Source organism: Zootoca vivipara, chromosome Z (assembly GCF_963506605.1).
Source record: "Zootoca vivipara chromosome Z, rZooViv1.1, whole genome shotgun sequence".
Lineage (NCBI taxonomy): Eukaryota > Metazoa > Chordata > Lepidosauria > Squamata > Lacertidae > Zootoca > Zootoca vivipara.
Window position 1 is genome coordinate 11,161,408 of NC_083294.1, and position 17,717 is coordinate 11,179,124.

The window sequence follows — 17,717 nt, forward strand, 5'->3', positions numbered from 1 at the left end:
ATACCTGTAGCAGCTGGTGGAGAGCAGGCGGGAGGGGAGAGAAGAGGCTGCCGCTGCCACAGCGCAGCCCCGAGTGATGTGCTGGAACCAGCAGCTCCGGCCCTCCCTCCGCAGGAGCTGCAAGGATCATCTCCCTGCAAAGGCTGCCCTTGCCCCCCTGGCATGCTGAGGAAAGGCTCAGCGATGCTACCATCACCGCTCCTCCTCTCCTCTGCTTCCACCCCCAGGCCATGCCAGATCCGGGAGTGGAGCTGTGGCCCAGGAACTTGTGAAGGACTTTCTAGAACTTTCCCAAGGAGGTGGTCCCCTATTCCTTCTCTCAGGTAGAGAGGCAGCCCCCCCTTTGAGCAGATGCCAAAGGGCAGAGCAAGCACCTCCCCCCTGGGTTTCTCTGACCACTGCTTCAGCATCATGGCTGAGAATTTCCTCTATGAGTTACAGAGCTTGTTAAATAGAAATAGAAATACAGTGGTGCCTCGACGTACGAATCTAATCCGTTCTGAAGGCACCTTCGTAGGTCGAAAATTTCATAAGTCAAAAAATGCCATTGGAAACGCGATTTCCCATAGGAATGCATTGGAAACAGAAAAATTCGTATGTCGAAGCAACCCTATCCAAAATTTCGTAAGTTAAAAAATCCCTATCTAAAACCGCTGCAGTTTCCTTCTGGATGTCGAGACATTCGTAAGCGTGCGGCCATTAGCCCCATTTGTAAGTCAAAAAATTTGGTTGTCGAGTCGTTCGTAAGTCGAGGTACCACTGTACTTTATTGTCACTGTACCACTTGTTTACAGTGAGATTAAACGAGCCCCCCTCCCCCCCACAATCTCTCAGTCCTTGTTACACTCTGTGTGCTGTCGTACGACCACCAACCCCGAACATCAGCCTCACAGCCCATGGGTAGAAACTGTTCTTTAACCTGTTGATGCGGATTACCACGCTTCTATATCTCCTGCCCTAGCGCAGGAGATTAAAAAGGTGCTGGCCAGGGGGTGAGTCATCCCTGAGAATGTTCCTCACTCTTCTGAATCAACAGTCTCCCACGATAACATCTAGTAGACTCAGGGGACAGCCCACAATATCGTGTGCTGCCTTCACCACCCTCTGTAGGGACTCTCTGTCCATGGCTGTCAAACCAGCATACCACTCCATAATTCAGTATGAGAGAACACTTTCTATCGTGGACCGATAGAAGGAAATCATCAGTTGCTGTCCAACCTTGTTCTTTCTCAAGACCCTAAGGAAATGAAGTCTCTGTTGGGCCTTCCTAACCACCTGGGCTGCATTGACCTTCCAAGTTAGGTCTTCACTAAGATGGACTCCCAGGTATTTAAAAGAAGAGACTCTCTCCACACAGCGCCCCTCCCCAACATACAACAGGGATAGCTCCCCTCTCTTCCTCCAAAAGTCCAACACCATCTCCTTTGTCTTGCCAACGTTTAGGTGCAGATTGTTCTCTGAGCACCATGTGGATGCCTTTTGAACCTCCCCCCTGTACGCAGATTCGTCACTGCCTGTAATTAAATCCATTATGGTGGTGTCATCAGCAAACTTAATAATTGCAGTAGATGGGTCAGATGAAATGCAGTCATATGTATACAACGAATACATTGTTGGGCCTAGTTACAATTTGTTCCGCCCGGTGCTCTTGTTTAGCTAGTTATCGCCACCGTTTTTGTTTCCAGAGCTTTCTATTTTAGTGTTGCCATATCTTGAAGAGCAAAAAAGAGGACAACCCGACCTGGGGAAAGAGGTGTGCGGGGGCCGCCGCCACGCCTGTGCACCTCTTCCCCTGGCAGCGGCTGCAGCATGAAGAACACCCCCGAGCCACTGGAGCCCATGCCAAAGCCCTAAATAAATAAATAAATAAATAAATAAATAAATAAATACCAAACCTAGGTATTTCCATTAAAATATAAAATTCCCCCTGGATGCCCCCTCCCCAAAAAGAGGACATGTCTGGGATTGCCTGGGCATATAACAAGCCTATGAATCTATTTCATTTCTGCCCAGCACTTTGCTGTTTATATGCAAGTCTTGCTTTCCAAACACAGTGCGTTCCCAGGAAATTGTTTGGGGGGGGGCAGTCACATAAATGCAAGCTCGGCCCTCCAGATGTTTTGGGACTACAACTCCCATCATCCCTAGCTAACAGGACCAATGGTCAGAGATACTTTTTGATCAAAATGGCTGCCACCAACCAGCAAAACACCGAAAAGTTAGGAAGTGGACAAACTCTGGCTGTTCTGAATTTGAATCAGCCGTTTGGGTAGCAAAGTTTGGGTCTAATTCTTTGCATTCAGATAACTGAGATTTCAGATAACAAGCATTCCAATGGTGGGAGTTGCATGTACTTATGACACAGCAGGACACTTTCAAAAAATTCCTGGTGGTTCTTCATGGTCTCTGTGAAGGCCCTCATTTGGCTTCTGTACGACAGCTCCCATCCGGAGGGCTGTTGATTTCTTATGTCATTGGATATAACCCAATGTTAGTTCCACTCAGAGTAGACCTATTTAAGTCAGTGCTCATAAGTGACATAGGTTCATTAATTTCAGTGGGTCTACTCTGAGTAGAATCTAGTTGGTTATAACCCTTTTTTCTTGTTGAGATGCTCCAGCTTGATAGGTGTAATGGAAAGCAGAATGGAGAATGAATACATTCTCCTGTGGATTTTCATTAGGAGTTAGCATTAAATCTCCTAGGAACTCCTTTTATTGTGTGGATGAAGTCTAAAACTGGTAACTCTTCTTTATAGGTCTTTTAAAAAAAGCCTGGTTTTATATTTAACACGTATTGATTTTAGCCTATAAAATGATTGAATAGCCGTCCCTGAAACTGCTCCGTGAGGCCGACAGACCGGATCCAGTGTCTAAATTGTTTCCTGGCTGCTGTCGTCATTGTGGAATTTGGTGTTTTATAATTCTAAAACCCTGGGAATGTTAGATGAGCATCCTAATCCTATTGAAGGCAGTGGAAAGAAAATGCACAGTATCCTTGTTGCAGTCTTAACCATTCCCCTTTGTGGGGGCCTCAGTGGTGAAGCCACTCAGGTGCTTGAAATAATCTGGTGAATCTTGAGGATATATATGTCCTTGTGTACAGTAGTGTCGTGGCAATTACAGAAGTGTGGAGTCCCGTCGATGATAGCCATGCCCCTTCAGAGCCACACTCCTTCTAAAATGATGATGTAGTAGTAATAAATTTTTATTTATACCCTGCCCTCCCCAGTTGAAACCAGGCTCAGGGCGGCTGACACCAGTAAAATTACAATAAGACATAAAGAAAGAAAAACAATTAGTTAAAATACAGGTTAAAATACAATTTACATTTAAATTTTTTAATGCAGACTCATTTTTTAAAAAGGCCCAATAATGATGATGATGATGTATGCATTGCAATGATCATAACAGATCTCAGAGTCTTGCCTTTCAGCGAAATCTACTATTTTCTGTGCACATACATGAGCAAATGATTTGAAGTTCTGCAACACTCCAGTATCTTCTTTGGTTGTCTTTTATGCAAAGTTCCACCGTGTGTTACAAAACTTGCTCACCATTCTCTTGAAAGTGAAGGACCTTGTATTTTCAGGGTTTCTAAGAGTTTAGCTTTGGAGCATACAGTGGCTAAAAAAAACTTCCCTTTCATGCTGATTGGGCAGCTCTAGTATGCTAGAGACAGGAATCCAGCTGCGGAAATAGTCGCAGGTCATTGGCCCCTGTGACCCTGGAGAACTACAACACAACTGCCTATGTACCAGTAATGGGAGAGCTTCGGTTTTTCTCAGTGGGTGGTGGATCACATCTTTATATTCTTGCAAATTCACACACATACACACGCACACACCATCCGAGTTTCTCAGCTTATTATTTTTGAAATAATTTTGATTAGGTTTTCAAGAAAAAGTAAATACATAAGCAATTATCTGTTCAATAAAACATGCTGATACAATTGCATTACATCGTTTATTTTTCTCAGCTTCTGATAAGCCAAGGCACACCTCCCCCCCCCCTTTTCTCTCAATTAAAAGTGACTGCACACTTTATTTATTTATTACATTTATATCCTGTCTTTCACCCATCCTGGAATTCACAGTGGTGAATGTGGGGACTCCTTTGCCGGAGGAGATCCACTTGGTGTCATCCTATGATGTGATCGTCGCCTCCTGAAGGCTTCCTTGCTCTTAGCAGGCTTTTAAAGTTTATCTGGCTTGTGGATTTTTCTCTGCTCTATTATGTCTGCCTCATTTATTTTTATTGTAATTTGTATTTTAACTGTGGGGAAGAAGAATGTTTTTTATGTTGTTTTATTCTGTGAGACACTGTTGAGTTTCTTCAGATGGAAAGGCAGAAGATAAATTACCTAAGATAAATATTGGGTTCCTAGGTGGTCTCCCATCCAGACACACAGACCAGATCTAGACCTGCTGAGTTTCAGCTCATCATGATCACACCAATGCTACTTTGTTATGATGCACGCAGTTCCTTCCCCATTTTACCCTCACAGCAACCCTGGTAGGTAGGATTGGCTGAGAGATGGAGTGTAATAGCTGAGTGGAAATGTTTGGTCCTAGTCAGATACTCTCATCACTACATCATACTAGTGACATGGGCTGACTGAGCCAGGACGATATAGATGGAGGGTTTGCCAAGGACCTGGGGGAGGGCTGTAGCAGATATGCGGTCTTTGCTGGGACTGGGGCAGCCTGATAGTGAGGACGTACGTAAGGGGGCCCTACTGGATCTGGCAACCAGCCCATCTAGCCCAGCATCCTGTTCTCACAAGGGCCAGCCAGATGCCTGTGGGAAACCAGCAAGCAGGATTCGAGCACAAGAGCTCTCTCCCCTCCTGTGGTTCCCAGCAATTTGTATTCAGAAGCATTCCTGCCTCTGACTTTTGAGGCAGAGCATAGCCATCTCTGCAACAACCAGTGTCCACAGTGCCTGTCGTGCCACCCACCCCGGCACCATCGTACACTGGGAACAACCCAGCCTTTCCATAGGGGGGATGTTCTCCCAGGCCTGGATGCCTCTCACCTACATCTAGGAGGCGCCAAAGCAGAAGGGAAAGGAGGTTTTTGCCTACTAGGCATAGTGAGAGATTGCAGAACACTTGCTGCACTAAGTGGTGCCCACCCCATTCCTATGTATAGAATAGTGAGGGCTTGTGTTGGGGAGTTAACAGCACCTGCCTTTGTTGCAGCTGTATTTAGGATTAATTATGTGTGTTGCCTGAAGTGCCTTAAGCCAGCAATTTGCATATGTACAGCAGCAAAATCTAAACATTGAAGCTTTTGGAAAGAATCCTCCTTTGCGCCTTCGTTCATCAGTAACTGGGAGCCAGCTCCTCTCATGGTGGCAGTCCTTCTGACACATGAGCATGCACAAACTCTCCACAGTCTCTTTTATTTGTTACTTCCATTCATTGCAGGTCTGCAATGGCAATACTGTGTACATTTAAAAAAATAAAATTGTGGGATTTTCAGCCATGACCCTCGGGCACCATTTGTCACTCCTATGTGTATATAATGTGTCAATTATCATTATATAATGTAATGTGCCTGATAACTTACTTTATATAGGCTGCGTCCAGTGTCAAGATGAAATAATTTTTTGACGAATTAACTGTTCCACAGGTGACAGGTCAGGACAATGTTACTTTTATTGTCCCTTTTAGGCGTACTGGATTTATTGGCAGGTTTGAAGGAAACACCAAATAGTGGGCACCCTTGTACTAAATGGATTTCCCATCTGACTTCTTACCAAACCTATTAATAAAGTTTTCCAGTACTTTACTCATGAGAGGGACAGTGTTGTGTAGTGGTTAGTGTGCTGAGCTAAGACCTGGAGGACCAGGGTTTCACATCCTTAAGTCAGCCATGAAGCTCACCTTAGGCTGATCACCTGTTTGTTAGCCTAGGCCACCTCACAGGTAGTTGGTAAGCAGTTAGAGACCCTTGGATTGGCTGGGCTGAGGGATAAATTCAATGCTGGCTTCTCCTTCTGCTCCAGCTCCTTGGCTTCAGGACACTTGATTTAGAGAGGATGCAGTAAGCCTAACAAAAGCCTATGTCCTTCATTCCAGAACCCCTACAAATTCAGTGCCGCTGCCCACAGCCCAGCCCTGACAGTGGCTAAGGCCCATAGTCACCATCCTCTGTTCTCTCCCTGGCAATATGTTGTGTTTTTTTTTTTAGAAAGGTAAATGTATGTGCTTAGCACTGCAAATCCTTTGGTGTATATGCACATCAGCAATTCAGCAGCCCCAGCACTGTCCTCGTCATCTTTCCATAGAAAAGATTAACGATGATAAAGCAGCGAAGGCCCAATTTTCAACTTGAGCCTTCCAACATTAGAATGATATAAATAAGAATCATAAATCCGTTGTTCGCGGTTACAGTATTCCCTTGGCATCCTGGATAGAGCAAGGGATGGGTTCCTGGCTTTTGCAGGGGGTGGTGCAGGGGCGGAGGGGCTGGAGAGAAAGAGATTCACTGTCTGTTGATGACATGTTAATTCATGCAACTTCTTTGTCTGCAGGAAACGAAGGAATGCACTTTCTGCACTTTCAGACATTCATCACTTGCCGCTCCTTGTCTTCTGCTCCCCCTTGTCAGAATTTGTATAATGCAAGCTCCTTGGAGGCAGTGACCTAGCATTTTAATTTATTCATATATTTTGTGATGTAGAATTTCTGTGAAGAACACCGTGCTTATGGAAACTGTTAATGATAAATTTGTTTGTTTAAGCTAGAGACTAGAGCGAGTGTCCTGCCAATGAAAATAAAACTGCTTGGTTAAGCTAAAACAGATGAGGGACCTTTGGGCTTCCAGATGTTGTTGAACTACAACTACCATCAACCCTACCAAGCATGGCCAAATAGCCAGGGATGGTAGAAGTTGTTGTTCAGCAACATCTGTAGGGCCAAATATTCCCCATACCTGCTTCTGCCTGGGCCTCAATCTGCCTGGACCTGCAGACATGTTGCTGAGAGTAGTGCAGGGGTTAGGACCCTGGGCAGGCAGGCTGCATTGATAACATCTGCTGACCCAGCTTAAAGTGCCCCAGCTGCACTATAAAGCCAGCAAGCCTTGGGGATGGGGCCACCCCCAAAGGGGTGACACCAAAGGGGGTCATCCCTTTGGGGGTGGAGTGAGAACGTGGACCAGCCCCACTTGAGGTAGGATTATTGTTTTAATGAGGGTGGGCTTTAAACTTGGGTGTTTATATTCAGGGGTGGTGGTGTTTTACTTGAAAAAATATGCCTGGGAGGAGAGGAGCTGGGAGAACAGGAGTGGGAAGCAATTGCATTAGTTCAGAGCAAGGGGGGTATGGTGTGGGAGGTGGGGCAGGCCAGGTAGGGGGCACGCAGCACAGGCAGCTGGCGACTGTGCTGTGTGGCAGCCCCTCCTCTGACCTGGGGAATTGCGGTTGTCCTATCAGGGTCTGTGGATGCTGTTGATGAGTGTCAGGTGGGCCCAGAGTAAGACCTCCCTCATCCATGACCTGGTTGTAGATGAGGAAGCCGATTTGGCCTGTATCATTGAGACCTGGGTGGGAGAGCAGGGCGGAGTTGGTCTCACCCAGCTATGCCCACCTGGGTACTTGGTGCAGCATCAGGGCAGACTTGAGGGTCAGGGAGGGGCAGTTGCTGTGGTCTGTAGATTCCATCTGTAGAGCGTGTGTTCCTGGCATTGGGCAGTTGGGACAGATCAGGGATTCTGCTTGCCTTGCTGCCCAGCAGTCTCCCTGCTTGAGCTGACAGAGCTGGTTTCAGAGGTGAAGGGCAATATATAAATTTAATAAATAATAATAATTCTGTAGTAGGCAAGAATTGCCCAGCAGGCTGGAGGGGGTTCTCTGGCACTCAGATTGATGTGGAGATAGTTCCCTGAAGGTAGAGCGCTTAAGAACCCTGATCCATCTGGATCTCATGCTCATGTGCTATCTCTCATGTAACTTGCTATCTCTCATGTTCCTGGAATTCCTAGTCTCATCCTATATAATAAAGTCCCTGTGTCTCTGCGTCCAGTCCCTGTGTCCCTGTGTCCGCGCTAATGCGCATGTGCCCCACGGACACAGGGACTGGCCGAAGAGGCGGGACGTACACACACGCGCGCTCTCTCCCCCCCTCAACCCTCTTCCTCCCGTTCCCCTGCGGCGGCGGACCAAGATGGCGGCAGTGGGGTCCGGGGCCGCGGCGGCGGGAGCCTGGTCCGGCTCCCCCGCGGCCCCGGAGCCTGATGCCGCCATCTTGGTCCGCTGCCTCCTCCTCCTGACAACCCTACCTGGCCCGTGGGAGGAGTGGCAGGGCCGCGGCCTTCCCTCCCTCTCTGCGCTCGGCCGCGGGACACGACAGGAGAGCGCTTTGTTTAATTGCGTTCCTGGCGCGCCCCACGGCCGAGCGCAGAAAGGGAGGGAAGGCCGCGGCCCCGTCGCACCTCTAGTGCCCGTTTTCTTAACGGGCTGAATGAGACTAGTTCTGTTATAATAGCCCACCCCTTCTCTTTCTGCATGGTTAGAGGCTTCCGAATGCCAATTGCTGGAAACCACAGGAGGGGAGAGCACTGCTCTTGTGCCCAGCTCCTGCTTGCAGGCTTCCCATTGGGACATGGGTGGCCACTGCAAGAACAGAATGCTGGACTGATCCAGCATTTGGCCTGATCCAGAAGCACTAACTCCACTGTCATTGAGACTGGTGCCAGTTTGCTAGAAGCCACAGGAGGGGATAATGCTCTTGTGCTCAGGTCCTGCTTGAGAACTTCCCATTGGGGCATTTTGTTAGCTACTGTGAGAAACGATGCTGGAGTAGGTGGGCCTTATGCTTGATCCAGCAGCCAGGCTCTTTCTTGTTTTACATGCATCCACACACATGTTTATCTTCCAAGCTAAAATAATACTTTGTGCAGCCAGCAAAATTAGCTCTGGACCACAAGAGCTGATGCAACAACAAGTTTTCTAGTCTTTAATAGTGTGTTAGACTATTTACTGTTGGCTGACACAGTTACCTACCTCTCTGGAATTATTCTGTGGAAGTGGCAAGTTGTATGTGGATATGCAAATTGTATATATGAGAAGCCCTGTAGCACAGTGGTTGAGCACTTGCTTTGCATGCAGATGGTCCCCAGATTCTATCCCCGGCATCTTCAATTGGGGCTGGAAGGGAATTTTGCCTGAAACACTGGATAGCCATTGCTAGTCAGTGTATGGATTTCTGAGCTAGATGGGCCAATGGTCTGACTTGGTATAAGACAGCTTCCTATGTCTGCAAGTTCCCGTATTCCTATTGCATAAAAGGAAAAGCAGAATAAATTATGCAAAACAAGTGAAATGACTCAGGTATGCATAATTCATGAGCTTTTCAGAGCCCATCTTTCACTGCAGAATTGGGATCGCAGAATCTAGGTTGCAGAATTGTGGTCTTTTTTAAGCACAAGATAACCATGAGACAACAAACTTATCAGTCACCCACCCTGAGCTGGAAAGCAACCTTTTCTGTTTTGTCTAGTCACTCCTTGCCAAGCCATGTCTGTCTGTCTGTCTCTCCCTCCCTCCCTCCCCCCTCCCTCTCTCTATGTATATTGAAATCTCTTCTCCTGACAGGGCCATATTGGCACCACTGCAACCAAAATCATTGATGTCTACCTCCCGTTGCACACAAACCAGGACAAACTGCAGCCCATGACTGTGGTGACCATCGCCAATGCCAAAGTGCATGACTTGATTGGGCTCATCTGCTGGCAGTACACGAGTGAAGGACGGGAACCCAAACTCAAGTAGGCCCTTTCTTTTTCTGCTTCCTTCTCCACCCCTTCCCCTTCATCCTTCTCTCTCTCCCCCCTCCCCCCCCCCCCGGGCAGCCACTTTTGCATAATGAAATGGATTTCCACATCAATATATTTTTTTTAACAGATAAATCTTGCTGGAACACCTCCACATTTATCAATATTTCCTTCCAAGCTATGCATACATCTATATCTATTTCTCTTTCAATTAAATTACTGGGTTCCATGTAATGACAAGCATATGAAGCCAGTGTTGTATAAATGAATCATCATTTTGAGATGCTCTCCCTTTTGGGGTGTCTTGTTTGTTTGTTTTTAAAAAAGATAAATCATATCTACTTCAGTGTCACCGACACGGCTTACATATTCATGTCCAATGGGCTTTTTAACCACTCTTTCACGATTGTGGGTCAAACAAAGCTGTGCTTCCCAAACTTCTAACATAACTGAGGAGTGCCGCTTCTTATTCTACATGAAAAGTTGCCCACAGTCAAAAGACATGGGAAGTGCACCAAGGAGTTAGGTTAGGGAGTGTCATCCCTCCAGAGATCCCTTCACAGATAAGCTAACGCATAGTGAGGGCAAAAGCACAGAGGCTTTGTAAAACCTGGAGTTGGCCCTTGGAGTTCGGCTGATTGTGATCAGACATCTTGGTACTGCAGTCTAGGTGGTGCTCTTGAACCATAGAGCTCTGCTTGCTAAGCTTGCAGCAGGAACAGAGCAGAGGTAGCACAGGAAGTACCTAAGCCTGGTTACTTGGGAGTCCCAGTTCAAGATGTAAACACACCCCAGCCCTATACATATCTGCTTCCATCATTAGGTAGGATTGGTGTCTCATACAATTGAAATACAGTGGTACCTCGCAAGATGAATGCCCTGCAAGACGAATTTTTCGCAAGACGAATGCGAAAAATGGTCTGATGGTCACTCGCAAGACGAATTCATCTTGCGAAAAATTCGTCTTGTGAATCGCGGTTTCCCATAGGAATGCATTGAAATGTAATTAATGCGTCCCTATCCTATGGGCAAAAAAAGAAATTTCAATGCATTCCTATGGGAAACCGCAATTCGCAAGACGAATTTTTTGCAAAACGAATTGACTCGCGGAACGAATTATATTCGTTTTGCCAGGCACCACTGTATACTTTTAAAAATATTGTAAAAGTGACTCGATTGACTTGCTACAATGGGAGCAGCGGTGCCTGGCCCTGTACTAAAGGTTTCTTCCCCCTATCCACTGTGTTTAGAGTGTGTTTCTTCTCCTCTAGGATTCAGCCTCCTTCACAATCCTGAAATTCCATTGCGTAATAAAAGTCATCTTTTGTGAGCAGCTGATGAGTTCTGCAGTTGCTCATACTTTTTGATCCCAATGTGGTTTTTTGTACCACTCTCCTCTTGAACTCCATGTAAACTGTTACAAAAAGTAATAACAAGTCCTTCAAATGCCCCTGCAACAAAACCGTAATGTTTACAGCAGGCTAACAGAGTGGGATTACTTCCTCGTTAGCCATCAGTTTATCCAATGTGCAGGTTACATTAACTTTAATGTGTCATTATTACTTGTTTGATATAATAAATACTTTAGCCATGACAGTGTGCGGATGGATCACCCGTAGTAAGCACTCTTGGGTGAACTGAGTTGCAACCCAAGGTATGCAGATTAATTGGGAAAATTGCAAATCAGGTAGTCGGTGAAATAATTCACTGTCGCATCCAATCAATAAACTTTGTAAATCAACTCATTTAATTCCACACACACAAAAATGATCTATATAGATCAAGCGACCAATTAAACAATTAGCATGCGCTTTGCTATTAATTAATGTAAGCATCAGTCAAGCAATTAAAACTTCCAAATTCACCCAGCTGAGTTTAGAATCCCTCCTGCCAGACGCCAAACATTTAGGCAGATCTTCCATGGCATGCTGGAATGAAACAGAATACTGGTAAAGTGGCGACAGAGAACCAGTGGATTGATCAGAAAAGAGTTTTTTTTTAATAATAATAATAATAATAACAAAAATAAAAAGAGTAATTAAAAAGTCATAGTGGGTTGTAGCCAATGCTAGTCCCAAACAGAGTAGACCATTGAAGATAATAGACATGACTAACTTAAATCTATTTATTCCAGTGGGTCTACTCTGAGTAGAATTTAATTGGAAACAACCCACTTGTCTTGAGAGACAATGGAGTGCGCCTCTGGGTTTGAAGTCAACATGCTGGAGAATCATAGCTCTGCTGTGGCTGCAGAGATCAGTAACTCATAACTGCTGCCTCCTGCATTGTTTTTGCTATGTTAGCAGCACCAAAGTGACCTCTCCAGGGTGCAAGCTTGGGCAGTTTGTATGAAGGCCCTAGGTTCCCGAGATAACAAGACGCCCCTCCCCCCAGCCTCGCTGGTGTAGTCAGAGGAAAGCAGAACAATACATTTTGGCACCAGCTGGGCTACAGAAATTGCTGGAAGGAGGAGTATAAGACAGTATCCAACTGCCTTAGGGACTCCATTCTGTATTTATGTAGGGTTTATTTCTTTGCCTTTTCTTCTCCTGAAGATGTCCCGTAAGGCAGCGGGTAATTTAACCCATTAGGTTTTTGTATTTATATGCCTCTTAATACCAGTATAGGCTTCTAAGCTGTTTTATAAGTATAAAAACCAATGACACAATTATTAAAATACACATAATTAAAATATGCAATAATCCTGTTAAAACAGTAAAGCAATTAAAACAGGAGACTGGTTGAAAGATCAAGAGAATGCCTGTGTAAACAAGGTGTGTCTTCAAAAGCCGACAGGATGCCAGTGCAGATTGAGCCTCTAGTATTTCAGCAGGGAATGCATTTAACAGTGCATACAGTTTGACATTATCTTGTGTTGGATCATTTTGGAAAATTTGAAGTATTGCCCATTTCCAATAAGCATATTATCCATTTGTCTCCCCTTCTCTGACCCTTGTGGTATGAGTATTATTTTTTAATCATTTAAATCACATAATAATTCTGTGAAGTTCTTTATGTGTAGTACCTTGAACACTCTACATTGTATCAGTACTCCTTATGACAATCCTGTAGTGTAGGCCAGCATCATTACCACCATAAATTGTGAATTTGTGGCAGAGGTGAAATTTGAACCAGGAAGTTCCTATTGCCACAAGAAGCAGTGGTGTCATTAGTTCAGGGGTCTGTTAAAGGTGAAGAGGTCTATCCATGGCTATTAACCATAATGGCTAAATAAAACATCCAAGCACTTGAAAGTACCTTGTACACTTGAAAGTACCTTTGAGGGGGAAATTGCTGAGTATTACTAAGTGCAAACCGGCTGCCTTCTCCCTTGCTAGACTTTTTTTTATAGTGGAAAGCAATATACAAATTTATTAAACCTCAACCTGAGACACTCTTCCTTTCATTTGCTGCAGTGAAAATGTCAGCGCTTACTGCCTCCACATTGCCGAGGACGATGGTGAGGTTGACACAGATTTCCCACCCTTGGATTGCAATGAGCCCATCCACAAGTTCGGCTTCAGCACACTGGCACTGGTAGAGAAATACTCCTCACCCGGCTTGGCAGCCAAGCAGTCCCTCTTCGTCCGGATGTGAGTTTGCACAATGGCTTCCCCCTTCCGTATCCCTCTTTCTTTATTCCCTTAACAATCTTGGTGCATGGGGAACTTCCAGGCAGTCACTGTTTTCAGGTGGGATTCAGTCCTACGCTGACTGGCAAACTGAGATGGTGTTACTATGGTTGGTTGGCAGAACTCGCACAACAAGTCTGATTTCCCAAAAGAGCTGACTTTTTTGCACTAAAGAATAGTGATGGCAAAAGCACTAGGAGGCATGGGATGTGGCAGCACCTAAGCATAAGCAGATTGGGATAAATCCTCATTAGTCAGTTGTCAACTAATCTCCCAGCAAACAGATCAGGATAAATACTCAGTACTCAACAGGTTGCTCAGGGGAAACAGCCATGGTCTTCCTCAAGATCACCACCCTCTATCCCACCCTCGAGGCAGCATACATTGTCAGAGGCACCATGTCACCATTGTAAGAGGCAGTATGCCTCCGAGAATATCAATTGCTGGGAATCACAGGTAGGCAGAGTGCTGTTGTGCTCTGGTCTGGCTTGTGGGCTTCCCACACGTCTGGTTGGCCACTGTGATAACAGAATGCCGGACTAGATGGGCCTGATCAGCAGCCTCATCTTAAGTCCTTGTGTACTCTCTTTCTCTGCTTACCAAAAACAATGCTCTAATATTTTTGTTATTTTTTTTATAAAAAAAGTCATGTAACCGGCTCATAAGTTCACACACCAGCTTCCATTTCAGAATCTGATTCTAAATGGGCTTGCTTTGAAGGACAAAAGCATGCCATGGCATCCGATTCAAAGACAGCATTGATGGTGGTTTAAATCTCATAGGACTGATCATTTGCTCAAGTGCTGGAAAACCCAAGAGTGTGGATTTAAATGTGTTCCAAATTCCATCCATATGCTCATCGCTTGGTCACAGGCTCTTTTTGTTGTCATTGCATATATACATACATATATGTAGATTCCATTCATATGTGTGTATTTGTATGCAGATACAGGTAGGTAGCTGTGTTGGTCTGACGTAGTCGGGGGGGGGATTCCTTCCAGTAGCACCTTAGAGACCAACTAAGTTTGTCATAGGTATGAGCTTTCGTGTGCATGCATGAAAGGTATCTGGAGAAGTGTGCATGCACACGAAAGCTCATACCTATGACAAACTTAGTTGGTCTCTAAAGTGCTACTGGAAGGATTTTTTTATTTTTATTTTTTGGTATGCAGAATTGTACTTTCCACTTTGTTTCAGCTGCACACGTTTTTACTGTCCTGAAGCATTTCTGGCCCTAAAGTCAGAACAAACGTCATCCCGCATAACTCAGGGCTTACAAATCTGACTCTGTTTCTCCCTTGGCAGGGACTGTGTCTGGGGAGAAGTTGAGGCTTTCCGTGTGTCTGTATTGAAGTAACTAAGGGGCGGGGAAAGAACGGATGGCTTTGGTTTGCCAGCCGTGTGTGTATGTGTGTGTGTGTGTGTTAGAATCATAGAATCATAGTTGGAAGAGACCACAAGGGCCATCCAGTCCAACCCCCTGCCAAGCAGGAAACACCATCAAAGCATTCTTGACATATGCCTGTCAAGCCTCTGCTTAAAGACCTCCAAAGAAGGAGACTCCACCACACTCCTTGGTAGCAAATTCCACTGCCGAACAGCTCTTACTGTCAGGAAGTTCTTCCTAATGTTTAGGTGGAATCTTCTTTCTTGTAGTTTGAATCCATTGCTCAGTGTCCACTTCTCTGGAGCAGCAGAAAACAACCTTTCTCCCTCCTCTATATGACATCCTTTTATATATTTGAACATATCATATCACCCCTTAACCTTCTCTTCTCCAGGCTAAACATACCCAGCTCCCTAAGCCGTTCCTCGTAAGGCATCGTTTCCAGGCCTTTAACCATTTTGGTTGCCCTCTTCTGGACACGTTCCAGCTTGTCAGTATCCTTCTTGAACTGTGGTGCCCAGAACTGGACACAGTACTCCAGGTGAGATCTGACCAGAGCAGATACAGTGGTACTATTACTTCCCTTGATCTAGATGCTATACTCCTATTGATGCAGCCCAGAATTGCATTGGCTTTTTTAGCTGCTGCATCACGCTGTTGACTCATGTCAAGTTTGTGGTCTACCAAGACTCCTAGATCCTTTTCACATGTACTGCTCTCAAGCCAGGTGTCTCCCATCCTATATTTGTGCCTTTCTTTCTTTTTTGCCCGTGTAGTACTTTACATTTCTCCTTGTTAAAATTCATCTTGTTTGCTTTGACCCAGTTGTCTAATCTGTTAAGGTCATTTTGAAGTGTGATCCTATACTCTGGGGTATTAGCCACCCCTCCCCATTTGGTGTCGTCTGCAAACTTGCTCAGGATGCCCTCAAGCCCATCATCCAAGTCATTGATAAAGATGTTGAATAAGACTGGGCCCAAGACAGAACTCTGTGGCACCCCACTAGTCACTACTCTCCAGGATGAGGAGGAGCCATTGATGAGCACCCTTTGGATTTGGTCAGTCAGCCAGTTACAAATCCACTGAATGGTAGCATTGTCTAGCCCGCATTTTACCAGCTTCTTTACAAGAATATCATGGGGCACCTTGTCAAAGGCCTTGCTGAAATCAAGATAGGCGTTCCCTTAATCTACCAGGCTTGTAATTCTGTCAAAAAATGAGATCAGATTAGTCTGACATGACTTATTTTTCAGAAACCCATGCTGACTTTTAGTGATCACAGCGTTTCTTTCTAGGTGCTCACAGACCGTTTGCTTAATGATCTGCTCTAGAATCTTTCCTGGTATTGATGTCAGGCTGACTGGGCGGTAATTGTTTGGGTCCTCTCTTTCCCCCTTTTTGAAAATAGGGACAACATTTGCCCTCCTCCAGTCTGCTGGAACTTCACCTGTTCTCCATGAATTTTCAAAGATTATTGCCAGTGGTTCTGAAATCACCTCTGCCAGTTCTTTTAATACTCTTGGATGTAGTTCATCTGGCCCTGGAGACTTGAATACATCTAAACTAGCCAAGTATTCTTGTACTACCTCCTTAGTTGTTCGGGGCTGTGTTTCCCCTGCTGAATCATCTGCTCCATATTCTTCAGGTCGGGCATTGTTTTCTTTTTTGGAGAAGACTGAGGCAAAGAAGGCATTGAGGAGTTCTGCCCTTCCTCTGTCCCCTGTTCACATTTCACCATCTTCTCCTCTTAAGTGACCCCACTATTTCCTTGTTCTTCCTTTTGCTATGGACATACCCATAAAAGCCCTTTTTGTTGCTTTTAACCTCTCTAGCAAGCGTGAGTTCATTCTGTGCTTTAGCTTTTCTGACTTTGTCTCTACACGTGCTGTCTATATGTTTGAATTCCTCTCTGGTGATTTCCCCCTTTTTCCATTTTTTGTACATATCCCTTTTCCATCTTAACTCAGTTAAAAGTTCTTTAGATAGCCACCCTGTGTAAGGTTCTGATAGATCCAGAGATTGAAAACTTGGCCCAGTGGCATTTTCAACAGGCCTAAGAGATTTGCAGTTCAGCAGAAGGCAGACTTGAATGTACATTGGGGCCTAAGTTGCTTAGGCTTTTTATAGGCAAAAAGACAACAATGACCAAATGACCAGACCCTAGAAAACTGATATAATAAAGCTACTTTTACTGTTGAAAGGAGGAATGCTTCTGAATACCAGTTGCTGGAAGCAAACGAAGGGGAGAGGGCTCTTGTGCTCGGGTCCTGCTTGTGGATTTCCCATAGGTATCTGGTTGGCTGCTGAGAATGGGATGCTGAACTAGATGGGTCTTTGGCCTGATCCAGCAGGCTCTTAGGTTCTTAAGCAGTTGCTCATTCTGTGCCATCTGAAGCTCCGCGTCAGCAAACAAGTTAGGGCCATCGAGGCCTCTGGTTGCTGATTACTGCTGCTTCCGAAGTCTGAAGCCTGTCCGTGCATTGTGCTGAATTTGTTCTTGAATACAACATGGTCAGCCAAGCTAACAATGACAGAGCCCCAGTTCTGGCATGGCATGCTTTGGCAGGAAGCACTTTGCTGAACTTTGTTCTCTTGCAAAGTCCTGCCAAGGCAAACCAGCAGTCACCAGAGTTTGTTTAGAAATACCTGGTGGCAGAGGTTGGAACGTCCGTTTGATATTTCAAGGCAAGAATGAATGTCTTTGTGGTTATGGAGAGTAGTAAATAATTGAGTTTGATTAGGGAGAAGCACCTCATTATCCCCCCCACCTGTGCCCAGCTGGTAGGGGAGGGTCGAAATGAAGCCATTAGCTGTCTCTCTTACTGGCATCTCAAAGCGCTCAAATACATCTGTGTCTTATTTTCTTTTCTGGCACAATCAGTCGAGCGAGCTAAGCAGGCATGACCGAATTTGGCAA

At 45.3% G+C, this 17,717-nt stretch overlaps 1 protein-coding gene across 2 annotated transcripts in view; it reads left to right on the forward strand.

Annotated features, from left to right (window-relative positions):
• MAPKAP1 (MAPK associated protein 1) overlaps positions 1-17,717 on the forward strand; it is a 195,870-nt gene that overhangs the window by 72,715 nt on the left and 105,438 nt on the right. For both annotated transcript variants that reach the window (XM_060270140.1, XM_060270141.1), the window contains exons 7-8: positions 9,603-9,775; positions 13,198-13,374. In XM_060270140.1, the coding sequence (XP_060126123.1) occupies positions 9,603-9,775; positions 13,198-13,374 (350 nt within the window). The remainder of the gene's footprint in view (positions 1-9,602; positions 9,776-13,197; positions 13,375-17,717) is intronic.